The 17,813-nt window shown below is 39.4% G+C and overlaps 1 protein-coding gene across 15 annotated transcripts in view; it reads left to right on the forward strand.

Moving 5' to 3' along the window:
* LOC104926135 (DNA (cytosine-5)-methyltransferase 3A) overlaps positions 1-17,813 on the forward strand; it is a 54,390-nt gene that overhangs the window by 14,497 nt on the left and 22,080 nt on the right. For 11 of the 15 annotated variants that reach the window (XM_027283966.1, XM_027283974.1, XM_027283975.1 and 8 more), the window contains exons 4-6: positions 8,225-8,351; positions 8,627-8,664; positions 8,800-8,931. The exons of 1 other annotated variant lie outside the window; for it this stretch is intronic. In XM_027283966.1, coding sequence (XP_027139767.1) covers positions 8,225-8,351; positions 8,627-8,664; positions 8,800-8,931 — 297 coding nt within the window. Of the gene's footprint in view, positions 1-5,500; positions 5,698-8,224; positions 8,352-8,626; positions 8,665-8,799; positions 8,932-17,813 lie in introns of those variants that run through there. 3 more of the 15 variants (XM_027283972.1, XM_027283978.1, XM_027283979.1) reach the window with 2 other exon arrangements.

Here is a 17,813-nt window from a genome sequence, read left to right on the forward strand (position 1 = left end):
CAAAGGAATAACAAACAACTTAACTTGGCATAAAGAGACGAAACTAGACAAGACAGAAGAAGTCTAACTCACTCTCTTTGTCTCAATCCCACCACTAAGTGAACGAGTAAAGAGAACCACACCCCTTGTGCTAGTTACCAGGAATTATAGTGATCCAGAGAACGTGTGCGATCTAAAAAAGTAATAATCACTCCTACATTTGATCGACCATACATGCTACCGTATAGTTTTTCACCGTTGTGGTTTTCCTGTACAATGAGGGATAATTAGCAACGTGGTGGCTAATCTGACAAAACTACTGGCTCGATTTCAACCTTCAGACTTATTTTTCAGTGATGTTGACGTGTCCTTAGATCTCTGCAATTACTCTGGTGAGTACCGGTGAGTAATGTTATCATAACGGATGGAAATAATGGCCAGGAGCTATGGAAAAAAAAAAAGCACATTTTTTAAATTCTGTCTAGAGTTTGTTTTGATCTTGTCGCCACAAGTTTAATTAGCTGAGTTTCATCATGTGTCAAGAACCGTTACGTGAGCCCGGCTTCAGAACAAATGACATATAAACTACACCTTCACTATCACTACAGACACACAGCTCTGTATTTATATAGCTGTTTATCACTGGAACCTTTACATTGACACGAAAAGAATAAAAACACAAAAGAAACTCAACTAGGACTGACGGAAAGAAAGGTTGATTACGTAGATTAAGTTGGTCAGTGAGGATAAAAACTTGAAGATACCTGCACAGGTTGCTGGATTTTTACTTTGTGCATGTTTATGAGTAAATGTTAGCAGCTTTCAGCGGTGTTTCTGTAATGTAGTCAGTGCCCACTTGTGCCGAGTGAGTTGGAAACCGTTAATTTTACACAAGGTGAACGTGTTACTTTACTCCCTCTGCGTGAGTTCGACTGGAGGTTTGAACTGGCAACCTTCCAATCACCTTTAATCCAGCAGTAGAAAGATGTGAGTGCTGTTACAGAGCTGTATTATTACTGTAAGGACACCATACTGTATATTTCTTCTTGAGGTCTTTGGCAGCTCCTCTCCTCCATAATTCTCCCTTCATTCATCCTCTTATCGCTCACCTCTGTGTGTGTGTGTGTGTGTGTGTCTGTCTTTGTGCTCACTGAACTCTGTGGTCAAATCAGCAAGTCAATATAGCTGATCAAACAACCCCAGACAGAGAGGAGGACTGAGTGAACTACTGTGAGAGAGAGTGTGTGCATTCGTGTGTGCAGTATAGCAGGTCTGATCATGCTTTGATGTCTGAGCTCTGACAAGGGAGGCAGGATTAATGTGAGTCCTGTCAAGTACACACACACACACACACAAATGTGCACGTATAACAAACACATGTCTGGAGTCAAAACATACGTGTGACATGAAACAAAAGGTCTGCGTGTCAGTGGCTGTTACAACAGTTCTGCAGGAGAAACAGTAGTATTAGACTTATTTAGGCACTGGTAATGGCAGTAGTAGAGATAGTAGCACTAGTAGTATTTGTAACGCTATTATTAAAAGATAAAATGAGAGCAGTAGTTGTAAAGATAGTAATATTTACTGTAGTTGCTGGAGTAGCAGTAGTATTGGTGCTATTGTAGTTGCAGTAGCTACCTGTAGTGGTAATATTTGGATGAGAGTGTGTCACTGGTGGGTGAGTTGCGGTTGTTTTTCAGGGCAGGAAAACAATGACATCCTGTGTGGTCATAAACATTCTCATATTACAGCCAAACAACTAAAATAATGAGGCAGTGCAGTGATCTTGGTTCATATTTGATCAGCAGTGCCCAGTTTGATCTCAGTTTTGTTGAGCTGTCAATCACAAGATCCATAATTTACAAATTTAAACATCATGCTGTATGTGAGAAGACTTGAAACTAGAGCTTGAGACCATAAACTCATGAAGAAACTGTTTACTGAGGTCATGAATCAACAGAGAAGTAGGCTCATTTCTCCCTAAGACTCAATACAATCCTTTTATATCAATACTTTTTTGTTTCTAACCATTAGAAATAACTATAATTAATTTTGTGTATCATGCTGTAAAGTCTTTAGAAGTTAGTAGTAATAGTAGGAGTAATTGTAATCATAAGTAATGGTAACGGTGTAATAGTTTTAATAATAGTATTAGCAGCATTTGGAATCATGGCATTAATAATAATAATAATTATAATAATAAACATAGGTCTTGAGCACTGAGAGTATAAAGAATGGGCAGCGTACCTGTGACGTCGCCCACAGGTTTCTGAAGAGCAGTAAGCCTAGTGTGTGGTGGCTCTGTGTGGCAGCTTCTCGACTAATCTATAAATCGTGATCATCTGCAAACCTGAGGCAGGTTGAATGGTTCCTTTTAAATAAGCCATCTGTAACAGCACCTCCCTGTCAATCAAAGTGGCATAACTTTAAGCCTTAATATTATTTGAACAGGTGAGTTCTATAAAAATTTAGACTCAGTACAGTTGTCATGAACGGGGAAATTAGCAACAGAGACCAAAACTGGTTTTTGTACCAGGCTGTAAACATGTTTATTTCTGCTGTGAAGTTGGACATTTGAACATGGGGACTTATGGAGACTGACTCATTCTGTAGCCAGCCTCAAGTGGATGTTTGAGGAACTGCAGTTCATAGCCACAGAGGTTGCTGCTTTTTAAACATGAAAATATAAGCATTAGTATCGATAGTGGCTGTTGAATAATAGTCAAAGTATCGTACTAGTAGCAGAGGTTAAAGAAGTACACAGCAGCACGAGTGTCAGTAAAAGTAGTTAGTAGCAGCAGCAGTAATTGTCTGAGAAGTTGTCTTAGTAATCAATGATAGTACTAGTATAGCCAGAAGCATCTTTACCCAGCCAACCGTATGTTATCCATTACCACACACACACACACACACACACACACACAGCAGAGTGCATCCAGGAATAGAGGCATTGTGTGGAGCTCAGGGTGGAGCAGACACCAACTCCATTACAGACAACACACAATTTACACAAACACACTGCACTAAATACACACACACAGACACATTATAACAGTAATGGTGACAGTTTCACGGAAAGCTCAACGGTCCTTAACTATTTCAAGCCTCCATCTCATGGTTTCTTATTTATTCTAGCTGCTATTTATTTATTTTTGTGTGTTCACAAGGCTGCACGTTGTCGGATAGGTGTCGGTCTCTTCCTCTTTCTTTCCTCACTCCCTCGTTTCGCTCCCATGTGCGGAGCAGCTGGTGGTTTTTTTATGCATGTGTGTTGCACTCGTGACTTTTTACTTAAAGATTTTAAAGTAGTACAGTCGGAATAATGTTTTTTATTATTGGCACCTTCCCCCTGACATTTATACAATACTTTTGCATGAAAGTCCCCTCACAACCACAGTAAAATGTGATCTAAATAATGAAACTTTTCATGCACACTAATAACTAAACTACTTACTGGAACTGGAAAAAGATCTTAACTTGGACTAAGCATGACTTGATAACCGTTTGATCTCGGCATGTATGCAGCTTCGTTTGGTTTCTTCTGGTGTTTTTGTGCCCAAACCGCAAAAGGTCACAGAAACATTGTGGAACAACTGTGGTTGTGTTTGCAGTGTTTGACAAGAAGTGTCATGACTTGCGGCTGAAAGATAAAAAAAAAAACTAGCTTCTTTTGAGCCAAAAATGAATCAACCTTAAGAAACTGTAACCGAGCTTGTGTTGTGTTGAGGTCCTGTATTAATTAACTTAAACATCTTCTGCAAACCACACAGAGCTTTCTAACCTCAGGTGGTGGAGGAAGTCAGATTAGTTGAATAATTTCCTTAATCTGGCTATTCAGAGTCACTTAACTGAGAAATCTACTATTAAAGTAGTTAAATAAGATTTAATCTTAGTGGTTTTTAAGCTAAAGAAAATCTGCTCGACTGTTTTTCTGTGTGTGAGTGTGTCAGCATAGATTTTCATGTATAATCCATTTGTGTAGTTTAGTGTTACTGGATTTTATTGAGGTTATACAAAGAGGAGTTTTTCATGTTTTCATTGGACATAACAGACATTTCCTTGGCAAAAAAGGACAAATATTTAATGGTTCCATCTTATTAAATGTGGGATTTCTTTCCTTTTCTTTGTGATACATGATATTAAACTGAATATCATCATGTTTTGGGCTGGTGGTGAGACAAAAAAATGCTTTTGAAGACTGTACCTTGGGCTTGTAGGACATTATAAAAGGCCCTTGAACGTTGAAATGATTAATCAAGGTTATTCGATAGTGAAAATAATTAGCCGCAGCCTTTATAGAATATTGTACAATTCAACATCATCACAAACTTCAGCCTCCAAAATGACTACACAGTTCAATGAACACCTCTTATAAAACAGTTTCAACATTATAACCTTTGTGGTGATTTAATGCAGAACTGTTGCAATGAACCTAATAAACTGCAGTGTAGTTGTAGAGTTGCTATCTTTGAGGATAATCACACCTCGGTAGACTGCAGAATAATCATTAGAGACAACAATCTTTGAGTAAATGCTTCAGGAATCATCTTGTTTGTGATTTTCCACCACTGTTAGATTACCTTTGTCTTATTAAACTTTGTTAGAAAAGCAACTACAGATAGCTACTTTGACCAACACGGCCACAGTAGCTATATGTAGTTAGCTCGCAAACCTGAGGCAAACAAAGGAAAGATAATAAAGTAGCTCTTCCTCTAGAGGGTGTTATTTATTTATTTTTTTTCAGACGGGCTATGATGCAAAGCTGAGACATACTCTTCAAGGCGTAATCTGGAGGAGATTCACGACTACAGCGATGTGAACCACGAGTAATAAGTGAAATAAAAAGTGCCTGCTGTGCACATTTGTCTTACCTCCGTCTGATATTGGAAACACCTACAATACATATTGGCTGATCTATATGTATTTGCTCCATTAGCTTGTTGTGATTGCTTATTTTTTATTATTTTTGGTGCACTATTGTTTTATTGTTTGCTACATCCTGTTCTCTCTTCAACCTTCCCTTGGGTATCATCAAAGTTTCATCCAAACCTTAAAAACCGCCCATCGCTGGATCACTATATTGTGCTACACAGCTTAGGTTAGAGCCAGTGAAGTCAGGTACTTTCCACACTCTCTGTCATTCAAGATCGAGGTTAGAAGAGGAAGTGCAGGTCAGCGAGGAGTTGTTTGAAAAGGTGACAACGTAAGACAACGTAAACCACCAGTTTACATGCAGGAGGTACTGTGTGTGTATGTGTGTGGGTTTAAACTTAATCATGACTGCTGTTAAAGGCAGCCTGAAAATGTCTTAAAATACAAGATAAACTCTCTCAGTACAACTTTAAAGCTGCATTAAGTAATTCTTTGACAGTCATACTGAATCCAGTGAATCTCTTGTGAATCAACATTGTAGTCTGCAGCCGCCGCATTGAGGTCATAGTTTTGGTTCACCGGCCTAAATGAAACCCAACAAATGCACCTGCTCTCATAAAAGGAAGTGTACAGTCAGCTCACACACAAGCCGATTGTACACTTCCTGTTTTAAGCGCAAAATGGCGGAGAGGCGTTGTGGCTGAAGAAACGTCGAATCATATAGCAATCCAAAGACATCCAGATATTTTTCTCAGGAGTTGGTGGACCAAACCAGGGCTGATTTACATTCGACATGTGACCAAAAAGATGACTGCAAGTCCAGATTCCTCTGTTTCTGCTGAATGTGTAAGTAGTCAGTTGTTTGCTTAAAAGTTAGCCGTAGGAGCTGTAGTCTTTTCTAATGTTAAAAAATTGCTTAATGCAGCTTGAAAGTTCAGCTTGGGGTTAAAAAACAAGAAAAGCTAAGGCCACGTGTTCACATCGAGGGCACGTGATGGCATTGCATGTGCACACGATAGACGCTGGTGCACTCATTTTAATTTTTAATTTTAAAGAAACTTTCATCTCGGTTAATTCATGCTTTTCATGATTTTGATTGTTTTTGTGCGCACAGCTAATTTATAACAAAGCAAACCCTGGTTTATTTTTTATGTAGCTTTAAGTTTTACACTGATTTCAACCACTTGACTTAAGTGGTTGAATTTAGTTGACTGCTTTGAGTTATTTAGTTTGAATGTGTTGTGCTTTTTTTTTTTACGCTTCCTGCAATTTATGGAGTCTATGAAATGCTATAAACACAAATATGTTGTTTTTTTTACAGTCAAGTCACTTTTTGTTTCAGCAGTTCATTTCCCAGTGTTTGTCCTGTTGCTTTTCACACACACACAGCTTCTCTGCTAATAATTTCTACATTTTTACACACTTTTAGTGAAAGCTGATGAGATGTAATTGGTTATCTGCTGCCAGCTGTATCATAGTGCAGTAATGTAAGTAAAAAAAACAAAAACAAACAACAACAGAAATTAAATTTAGAGCTGAAGGGATGTACTGTCACCTGAAGGCCATTTAAATTCCTCCGAGCACAGATGTGACGTGTTCTGCCGGAGCTAATCGTGGCCATTCTAGTCACTTTTTCAAACTCCACCAGTAATGCCGGGGTCTGTTTCAGAAGCGTCCCTTAAGTGAGTCTCTACCAAGCGCCAACCTTCATGTCTGTGAAGTGAAGCCTATACAGAAGTTCCAAAAAACTGCAGTACCTCAAACGTCCACTTGAAGCTGGCTACAGAACGAGTCAGTCTCCATAGGCCCTCATGTTAAAATGTCCAACTTCACAGCAGAAATAAACATGTTTACAGCCTGGTACAAAAAAAAAAGCAACTGTACTGAGGCTGAATTTTTATAGAACTCACCTGTTCAAATTATATTAAGGCTTAAGGTTATGCAGAATAAACAGCATGGCCGCTTTGATTGACAGGTAGGTGCTGTAACAGATGGCTTGTTTGAGCACCCAGTCGTCGTTCAGCCCGCTTCAGCTCCACTGATGATTCACGTCTTTGCTGATTTCTAGATTAGGCCAGAGGTGGAAGAAGCAGTGAAGCTAACATGGCGAGCTTGGTGTCTGTCCATTCTTTATACTGTCAGTGGTCTCCGCATCAATCTGCACAGAGCAGTTTGAGCTGGCGAGAAGTCAGACACATAAACCACATCGAGAATCCAGTGTAATTTCAAAATAAAACACCCTGTGCAAACTTATGATCGTAAAAAAACAGCCAAAAGGGAAACTATTTAACTCTTAGAAGCACATGAACCAGAAAAATTACCAAATTTGAGCAAGTTAACAAAGTCCGGTTGGCAAAAAAAGTCCAATGACAGACGTGCCTGGGTGGGTTTTACCGTAATGCAGCTTGGAGACATAAAAATCCTACTTCCTTTAGAGCTTGACTTTAACTAGGTTGATGCAGTGGTAAATAAATGGCCTTAAACTGTACATGCACACTCTCACCAAGCGCACATTAACACAAAATCTAAATGTTTGTGTGTAGGTGGGAAAGTTTTGGGCACTAAAAGCCTTTGAGACACCCAACACCACCTATGTTTCAAAAACCTTGTTCCTGTTTAAGTACCAAGTGTTAAAAGTGTGTGCTGGTGTATAGTTAAGTTTGCCCCTGAGGCCTTTTTAGTCACCTTTTGTGTTCTCAGGTTTTTTTACAGACCTTCTCACCTGCTCATTACAGCCTTTGTGGGCTTGTTAGCCCCAGCTAACGGTAGCTAGCCTTTGAGCTTGACATTCACCCCTGCTCTCCTCTTTCCAACTACCAATCTATAAAACTTGTTCAGCTGTTAGCGACACACACATAAAAACCCTGCTGGCGTTTTAGAGGGGACACATGATCAGAGTTTAGCATTAATTCTGCTGAGCTAACGGATAAGCCATTGAATCAGAGACTGGATTATAGACACAGGAGTAAACAAACAACGTACTGTCACCAACAATATTTTTTTTTAGGTAGATTATATGTAATTTTAGCAACATTTAACACACACACATGCTCATTAATCATTAGCACTGTTAACGACATCAGCTCCCCTTCTCATCTCATAAGTGTGTGTGTGTGTTAATGGGAGCTGTGGGTGTTTATTATACTGATCCTACGCAGACACACTACCTGCTCTGCATTGTACTAACAAGGGCAGACTAATAGGTATGTGCGTGTATTGCAGTAGCTCTTTGATTGTGTGTGTGTGTGTGTTTGTGTATAAGGCCTGTACGGGTGTGTGTATCGTTATAATGTCTGTGGAGTCCTTTGATGAGTCTAGACAAGGGCCAGCAGCAGTTTTCTCAGACCTAGACTGTTCTCCGTCTGTTTCCCAGGAGATGGCGACCTCTGACCCCTGTGCAAACGCCCCGCCAACCCCGCCTGAGGAGCCTGAGCCCTCCCCCTCCCCTCGCAAGAAGCGTGGGCGGCGGAAACTAGAGCAAAGAGAAGAGAAGAATAAGGGTATAGATTTAATACAAAGCCGTATAATTCTTGCTCATATATAAAGTTATTAAGATCTGTAAACAACAGCTTTTTTGTGCATTTTAGATGCTTCAAGTCTGATAAGTCTGAAATTTTAATTTAAAGTCAAATAACTTCCAGATTGCAGAAGGCATTTCAGCTTCAAATATGGATGCCAGGGCAAAGTGATGAAAACCATGACTTTACCTCCTCATTAAAGCTCTTGTTAAATCTGTACAAATGGGCCATTTCCTGTACCTTTTCTTCTCCTGCAGACGAGCCAGACGACAGAAACTGCGACTCCCCCAGAGAGGTGAGAAACCCAGTTGCTACCCAGCTTCTGTTTTTTTGTGTGTTTTTTTTAACATCCAAGAAAAAAAAAATCTCATAGTACAAGCAGATTTAAGAGCAAGCATGTAACAACTTTTTTCTAAAAATGTATATTCAGGGTGAGACTGGGAGGCTGCGGAGGAGGCCGGTACCCAGAGTGACTTTCCAGGCTGGAGATCCGTACTACATCAGCAGGAGACAGAGAGAAGAATGGCTCAGCCGCTGGAAGATGGAGGTGGGAGAGAAACAGGTCTCTGTCTGTGTGAAATTATAGCTACAGTAACATGGAAGCTTTTTTTTGTTATTGTTTGGAGCCATTTTTCACGTAAACGCTGCTGTAAAAGTTTACGTGGCTGACGTATGTGCAAATTGGTTTGCTCTGTGTAGTAATGAGTTGTCATTTAAAAGGGAAGTCCCCTTGTGAAATGAAATCAACCTACACAACACTTGGCTCAGTGTGGCAGTAATGCTAAAATGTTAACATGATTAACAGTTTCATGTGTTAGGGATATTAACCTGCTGTTCTTTTGTCAAATGTTCTTTTAACTCTAATAAAATAAGAGAGCAGTCATAAAGCTATTGAAGATTATTTGTACTATTAAAAGAAGTTAGTTCAGTTATGCTCACGTGGCATATATCCAATACACACATTTATGCAACATGGCCGTGTGTTTATGTTCACTCTTTTGCTGCATGCTGCGCCGCTCACCTCAGGCCGCATTCAGGCAGGATCCGGCAAAAACTGTGGTGAAAACGCAGGGTGTTCATTCATTTGAGTGAGGGTCGTATGTTTTGGCGCGAATACGATCAAAGTGGTCAAACCTCCACAGTCAGCCTGAAATGTCTGAATGAAACCGAGACTATTTAAACTCTAAATACTCTACCTGTTGCGTTCTGGCTTTGTTTATTTCATCTACCAGCTTCTAAATCTGAGTCTGGCTCCTAGTTTACATTAGTTGAGGCAAAAAGAAGTTTGGTTTGAGCAAGGTTGGTTGAGAGACGCAGACAGTGAATGAGAGTGAGCAAGCGCCGGCATCAATAAAGTTGGTTAATCAACAAAATAAAAAGTTATTTCCTGATTGTTTCACAGTCACATTCAGTACAACACAGCGCCTGATCCTGTCTGAATGCAGCCTTAGAGCTCTGCTTTCATTTGCTGCTACTGCTGCCACCACCGCTGCTCAAATAATCAACTAATAATTAGACAAGAGTGTCTGTTTTAGTAAATTTTTATTTTCTTACTCCACCCATCAATGTTACACCATTTATCTTGGTTAATTATATTATTAAATTGCATTATATGGTTTCAACAAGGTCTTTAAAAGGTCTTAACTTATGCCTGAAGAAACCTTGCATAATGAAATATTCTTAGTTAAACAATAACTAGATCATTACATGTAACTACTAACATAACAGAGACACTTTACTCTCTTCATATTTAAAACATATAATGTTTGAATCAACCTGTAGGTACTTTGACGAAACAAAAACAAACCACTGAAAACACACACACACGTTTTCACAGATATTTTTATCATCAGCTTTTCTGAATTTACACTCTGCGTAGACATTTTTTCCAGCTTTAATCACACACTCTTGTCTTACAGTCTTCCCACCCTTCATTAAGACTCTGTGCTGTGTATTTGTTTACACTGGAAGGGAGTAGACTTCCCTTGTGACAGACCCACAGTGAGCCAGTGAAAGAGGAACTGTGGTTTTCCATTTTCATTCACTTACTCAACACTTAACAAAGTGATGAACCATTCAAAGTGAAAATAGTCCTTGGCTGTCATGCACCATTTGTCGTTTTTGAGGAACTTTGGTTTATTTTTGACATGTTGTGCCCTGAAGTGCAGAAGTGGTACACTTTATCACTTTAACGTTGATATAAAACAGGCCTGTCAGATCGATTCATAGTGATCCAGAAATTGTTGATGTTTAGTCTTGGTCTCTTTGTTCTGTTTTCATTTAGGTGGTCAACTTTGCATTTGTATTGCTCCCACATGGCAGAAGATTTAATTTACATTTATTCATTAAGCTGACGCTTTTATCCAAAGTGACTTACAAAAAGAAAAAAACACTCAAGGTACAGTGTGACAGTGCTCACATAGAATCAAGGTCCAGTTGTAGAGGGGATAGATTTATCATGTCGAGTTGTTGGTATTGTTGGAGAGAAGGTTGTCTTTGAAGAGCTGGAGGTCTTCAGGAGGTTTTTGAAGGTAGCGTTGGACGTCCCTGATCTGATACTGGTAGGATGTTCCACCAACAGGGAACAACAGATGAGAAAAGTTTGGATTGCCCTGAGCGTACAGCTGGCAGAGCCAGGCCTCCATTGGAGGAGGTAACATATGTCTGTATGAGGACATTCAAGTAGGTGGTTGAAGACCAGGCATGCCACCACGTTCTGGATCATCTGAAAAGGTTTCACTGTGCAGGCTTGGAGGCCATTTGCCTCATTACTTTTATCTAAATATTTCTAACTTTATTGCTTGTTTGCTAACCAAAGGCGATAGCTAGCATTGAGGCCAACGAGATCACGGCCTAATAAATATTTCTGAGAATGAAGTTCACCTTCATATACTACACATTTTAAAAGACTTCTGTTGTTTGTGAGAATTAGGCCATAAATTCAGTAGATTTTAAATATTTAGTGAATTACATAGAGAAAGATTTGAAACAACATTTAGTTAAATGACAAAAACAACTGTGATATATTTCTTTTTTTCTTTTTTTAAAGATTTTTTTTGGCCTTTTTCAAGCTTTTTTTTTTGACAGAGACAGCTGAAGAGTGACAAGAATGTGGAGAGTGAAATGGGGCGGATGCTCTACCGACTGAGCTAATCGACGCCCCACTGTGATTTATTTCTAAATACTTCGATGATTTACAGTTTGCTGGATGGACAAAAATGTCTTTTATGCGTGGGGCTCTTCTGAAGGAATTTGGACTCAAAATTATTTAACGAGACGTCGTTTCAAACATTAACCAAAGTAGGTTAACCACAGCACCACAACACTGTTTTTAACTAGTATTTAAAGGAACTATAATCAATATTTTTAATTCAACATGCCATCTTTTATGAGAAAGACTTGTAGTCAAAAACCCTCAGAGAGTTAACTGCCAACTCTGCAGTCCCACTCAGCTCCACAAATATTTATAATATTTATTAACCCATTGTTTTGTTTTAACCCACAACACTCTCACCACTCTCATTAATATCGTTTTCAGTGAAAATGTCTAAAAACCCACTCTGTGCTATCTGCAAGCAACAAACAGCACACAGTGGCAGAGTTTGCCACCAATGTGGCGAAAATAATCAGCTATTAATAATTATATTGGTGTATGATCTGAAGTGTAAAATCATCAATATCTGGCACGACTGTATAGACAAGACACTCAAGAAGAAAATGTGCTGCTATGCTGTGACTTAGAGAGTGAGTGTGTGTGTGAGTTAATGTCTGTGGATGTGTGTTTATGCATGAAAACATAAAAAGTCAAAGACAGACAGGATGTGGTAATGAGAAGCAGATAGAAAGTCATTCAGGTTTATTCACAGAAACATTCAAGGATGTGCGAGTGTGTGAAGCAGACATCGAGTGTGTGTGTGTGAGAGGAAGAGGGAGCAAGGCTGACAGGCCAACAATGAAGACGATGGTTTTAAAAAACACACACAAGTCTTTCATTCATAATGGAACCACATGTAAACACACCCAGAGTTTCGTTGGTCAAACTGATACCAGATTGTCTTCAGACTGTTGCATGTGACAGCTGAACAAAGAGAAAGACATACTGCGGAAGGAGGTAGAGCATGTGTTATTTCCTGTAAGCAATGTCATGTCACTTACTGACTCATTCACTGATCTCAAGCCATGAGTGATGAAAGAAAGGAGAACTAATCAATAGGCTCTTCTCATAACTCTCAGTCTGAGACTCCACTGAAGTATCTTTGCACGATTCACTCTTCAAAAAAACATCCTGATTTATCTTATACTGGCCCTTCATGCGTCCTCTTCAGTTCATTCTTGGTCTGAAATAAGTCCTCTCCTTAAAATCTCATCAATTCGTCAGCTATCATCTTGATGCTTGACGGCTCGGCAGCTTCGGTAACTTGGACAATAGCAACAGTGATTTTGATGAATTTGCCTTTTGCGTTTGATAGAACTGTCTTTTATTTTAAGTAGAAAAGATTTACTGGTCTTCTCTGTGAAGTCCCCTGGCTGCTCTGCTGTTTCCTGATGGCTTTGTTGCTTTGTTTGTTTGACTTGTTGCTAGCGGTCAGCTGCTTTAGCTTAACTCTAGCTGCATCTGTATCTGTAGTCCAGGACTTCTGACAGCTGGGAGCGCCTAACCCAAGATCTGGCCCCTGTAAAGGGTCTAAAGACAAGTCTGAGGGGTTATGAGATGATAAGTGGGACAGCAAAGTCCAAAAGTGTTTTTTTTTTTTTTGGACCATTCTCTAATCTTTGCTTCTTTTTTCACCTCTATTGGCCACCAACATTTAGGTCAAATCATCTGAGAAGTTGCTTTGGTACAGATACTAACAAGTCATAAACATCAGAAAGGAGCTTGAACAAGACACTTTTTTTTTTGTAAGATCTTTAACAGTGTGTTTTCTTCAATCTTCAATCTTAATCCTCAAAATAATCAGCAGCTGTCAAGTAAATGTAGTGAGGTCAAAATTAGAATATTTCCTGAATAAGGTGGAGTGGAAGTACCGTAAAATAGAAATTCCCTGTAATACTTGTAAAATGAGCTTACCTATTTTCCATAAACAGAGGAGGGAAACTGGACAAGCAAAATAAAGGAAGATATATAAATAAAGAAGGACTGAAAAGGAGAGCAGAAATACTGCAGCATAGAGGGAAGAAACAAAGAATGGAAGGAGGAAAGGTGTATAGAGAAAAAAGATAGGTAGGTAGGTAAGAGGCTTAACTGAGATATAAAGCCATGAAAGAGACAAAGTATTGACAAAGTGACGGAGTGAAAGAAAAACCCGAGAGAAAGTGTGTGTGTGTACGTGAGTGTGTGTGTGTGTGTGAAGAGGGTGAAGGGGGTGAAGAGGGTGAAATCAGCGGCGGAGACAGAGGTTAACCAGTTCCAGGTTTCTGCCTCTGTGTGTGTGTGTGTGTGTGTGTGTGTGTGTGTGTGTGTTTGCTCTGTCAGCCAGCTGAACTGCAGCCAGCTGTTAACACCCCTATCAGTATCCCACCACACTGCTGTCCGAAGGAAAACCTGTAAGTATTTTCCATTTTGAGCTGAAGAAAAAAAAATAAATCTGGCATCTTTTCACTTCATGTCTAAAGTTACAGCCAAGAAAATAAATATTGAGTGAGGGGGGGATAACATATAGTATATGTTAGAGGGTGCACTATATATAATACTGCCTTAACCTCATTTCTGTAGTCAGACACATAAAAACAAGATCTGATGAGGATTGACATATGTCATAATAAATGTATGAATGAAATAATTACAAACAGGCATATTAAAAGACAAAAACAGTTGTTCAGTGTTTCTCACCTAACAAATGTGATTGTTTTAAATATTTTAAAACTTGATTTGTTTAACAGTCCTCTTCTTTTCAACCTTTCTCTGGGTGCTTGTTACTCCCACCACCTATTAAGTGTTTTAAGGCTTGCTTATAGAGCTGCAATCACTGATAGTATAAAGAATGGATATCCGTTTCTGAAGAGCTGTTTTGAAGCTCAAAATCTGTGGCTCCGCCCGCCGCCATCCGGCTAATCAAAAGATCGGCAAATACGTTGACTGACTCACTTCTGGAGCCAGTCTCAAGTGGACATTTGAAGAACTGCAGGTTTTTTTTGTTGCCACTTTTGTTATTTTCATTTTCATGTGTTGATTGATAAATCGATAGTTTTGGTTTTACTTCATTTTTCAAACTCAATAAAACTCTGATAAGCTCAGTGTACGTCACCAGCCCAGCTCCAGACAGAAAACAGGCAAAGTTAGCAACTAGATGCTGAAGAAAGTCGAACATTTAGCAGCTACAGAGACACATATTTTCCCCAGGAGTTGTTTCAGGCCTCACATAGACAGATATACAACTCTTTAATTAATGGTAATGATGCCATGTGACCACTGGATTTGTAAATAGGGAACTGTTTGCTAGCACGACTTTTAAATGTCAACATTTTGTGTTTGTCATCTTAGTTTTCTGCCCTCTAGTGGACAAAATAAATTATTTAATGTAAATTATTTTTAAGTATTAACTGAAAAGTGTCCTCCCATGTCGTACATTCAGTATAAAGACATCACTTCACTCTGTTTTCCTTTCTGTAACTCTAAACTGTCTCATGTGACTCGCTGTGTAACTGCATTTCACAGTCATGTGTGCTTTTTTTTTGTGCCTGTGTGTATATATGTGAGGTCTCGACCCTAACACATCCGACTGCCTTGTCAACTCTGAGGCTTACCTAACCTTTGACCTCAGTACACGCACACATCTCGTATACACACACATATGTAAACACTAGCTTGGCTTTGTGTGTCGTCATCACCTTTAAAGCCCTGGGGATACCAGACATAACTCTACACCACCGCTCACCGTGTGTGTGTGTGTGTGTTGTTGAAGTTCACCTAAACATCTGTTAGGTGAAGGAGCCAGTAAATCACACACTTCACAGCTGGCCAATCAGCAGAGAGGGACGAGGGTAGAGACAACTTGAGGGTGTCTGAGGAGACACACAGAGGGGAAAGTGTAGGAGAAAGAGGAGGAGGTGAGAGGGACAGATGCAGAAAATGACAGAGCGAAAGAGAGCGAGGGAGGAAGGGTTGCAGTTACAAAGCTGCCATGTCCAGTCTGTAAGTGATTTAATTTTTTTTTTCTTGTCTTTTCCACGTGTGCACGTGCTGCAGAGTATGCAAGTGTGTGAAGTCTGTTAGGGTTTTCTTTTAAAACAAAAAGTGTTACAAGCTGTTACGAGAAGTTATTTCATGGTAGGTTTGTTTTTATGTCTGCTTGGCAGGGTTTCCTTTTTGTTAGCTGAGTGTTTTAATTCAGTTTTTTCAGGGTGGCTTTATGCCAAGTGTTTGAACGTATGGAAGATCTGAGTAGTAAACATCTGAAAGTGGGTTTGATTAGACTGAACAGAGTTTGCTTGTTTGTTTGTTTGAGAGTATTTCCCATGTTTCCACTGGTAACAAAGACATGCAAATGAATCCTTAATATGTTAACAGTCTAACACCTGACACTCAATAATATTTAGCTAATAAAAGAAGCTGGTTCATTTGAATTTTCTCTGGATGTCGCATGGTCACCGTCATCTGGACAGTGGTTCCCAATCTTTTTGGCTTTTCCGACCTCTACTTGTGACCTGTCATCATTGGCCGCCTGCCAATTGTGACCTCTATAATCAAAGAGTTATTTTTTTCTCCATAGTTCAGAGTCACAAAGAAGTTAAAACAGTCAATTATGCAAGAAAATGCAAAGATTCAGCCGAAGTTAGAAAAGTGACCCCTTTTGGAAGCGTTAACCATTAACCGAATACCAAACTTCTCTCTTCTAGTGCTACTGGTACTGTCCAGTGGAAACAATGCCAAACACTAAAGTATTATGCTGCCTGGTTAACATTAGGTTTGGTACACTGGTGGTGCTGCCAGAGCAAACAGGGAATTTGTGGGATTTTTCATTTCATTACTCACCAGAGGAGCAGTCATCCAACATGTTAAAAATATAAAACATCAGCAATACACCAGATATACACCAGATTTCTGCTTATCAGAGTTGGCTCATTGTTTCATCTGTTTGTCATTTTTGTTGTTTTTCCTGAATTAAAAACTTTTTCCACTCACTGTAAAAGTTGTTGTGTAACGTGTTAATGATTGGAAAACGTCAAGAAATCCCCAACGGTCAGGTTTCAGACACGCAGTTTGATCAATTTTGTCACAACATTTCACTGCAGTGGCAGAGGAAATTGATGTTAAAAACACAAAGCCACCAAATTATCACTCTACAATCAGGTCACACGTTGCAGTACAGATGTCGTTTGGTTGTTGACGTCTGAGGAGAGCTTCATGGAAAACCTCTGATTGTTTCCTTTAACATGTCCCACGGCTGCGATCGATGCTAATGAAAGAGCCGTCGCTTGGTGTGCTGCCTATTGACAATGTGAGAGAGGGTCTTAACTGCTCTCTTAATTGTGCTCTGTGTGTTTGTTGAGCAATGTCGGGTTCATCTCGAGGTCAGGGTCAGTCACGCTCATAAAGGGGGCGTGGTTTAAGAAATGGCTCATTGGCGAGGTCACGGGGTGACAGGTCGGGAGGTCAAGAAGGGGGCGGCGCTAAGAGTGAAAACACTGACCAGGCCACGGGGTTCGTCAGAGTTCAAAGTCGTAACTCAACAAAGTTACAACCTCTCGCTGCCTTTATGCCCCCTCACATGAGCAGCACACATGCATGCTGCTTTTTTGTGCACGCTTCAGTTTTCTGTTACAATACCAAGAAGGTCATTTTTAGTCCAGCATGGCAACGACAGTCATTACATAACTGCTGCACAATGTATGTTTCATGTGCAAGACTTTTGCATTTTACTGGTGGAATGGTACAAGTTGAAGCATGACTGATTTGAGATGATTGCATATTTTCACATATGTTGGCCAACAAGAAACGAAATATTCTCGTACAGCAATGAAAAGGATGCGTTATAGTATGTTGAGGTACAGTGAAAGTGTGCTTTAAACTTTACATTGTTCCTATCGGGACAAATCTTAAACATATGTAGCCAATAAGAAAAAATAAAGGATCTTTATAATTTTAACTCACTGTTTACGTTATCTTGCAAGTTAAAAAGCAAATATCAGTCATGGCTTTGAAACTAATCCTCAAGTTTTCTTGCTATTAAGTCTGCCGTCTTCTTAATAATGTTTAATTAAAGATGTATTTATTATGTGAGTTGAAATTCTGAAATACAGAAGCTTCTGAAGTGCACCACAAAAACTATGACTAAAAATGTTCATCGGTGATATTTGACAAAGACGAGGTGATGATCGGATAAAAATAGATGTTTGGTAACAAAAACTATGACAACTGAATGTTTTGAGATTAAAATATTAGTGGAGAATATTGAGGTGTAGTGATGCACGAGTCAGGGTTTATTCAGACCTGAACCACAGATC

This window comes from Larimichthys crocea, chromosome XI, assembly GCF_000972845.2.
Source record: "Larimichthys crocea isolate SSNF chromosome XI, L_crocea_2.0, whole genome shotgun sequence".
Taxonomy (NCBI): Eukaryota; Metazoa; Chordata; class Actinopteri; family Sciaenidae; genus Larimichthys; species Larimichthys crocea.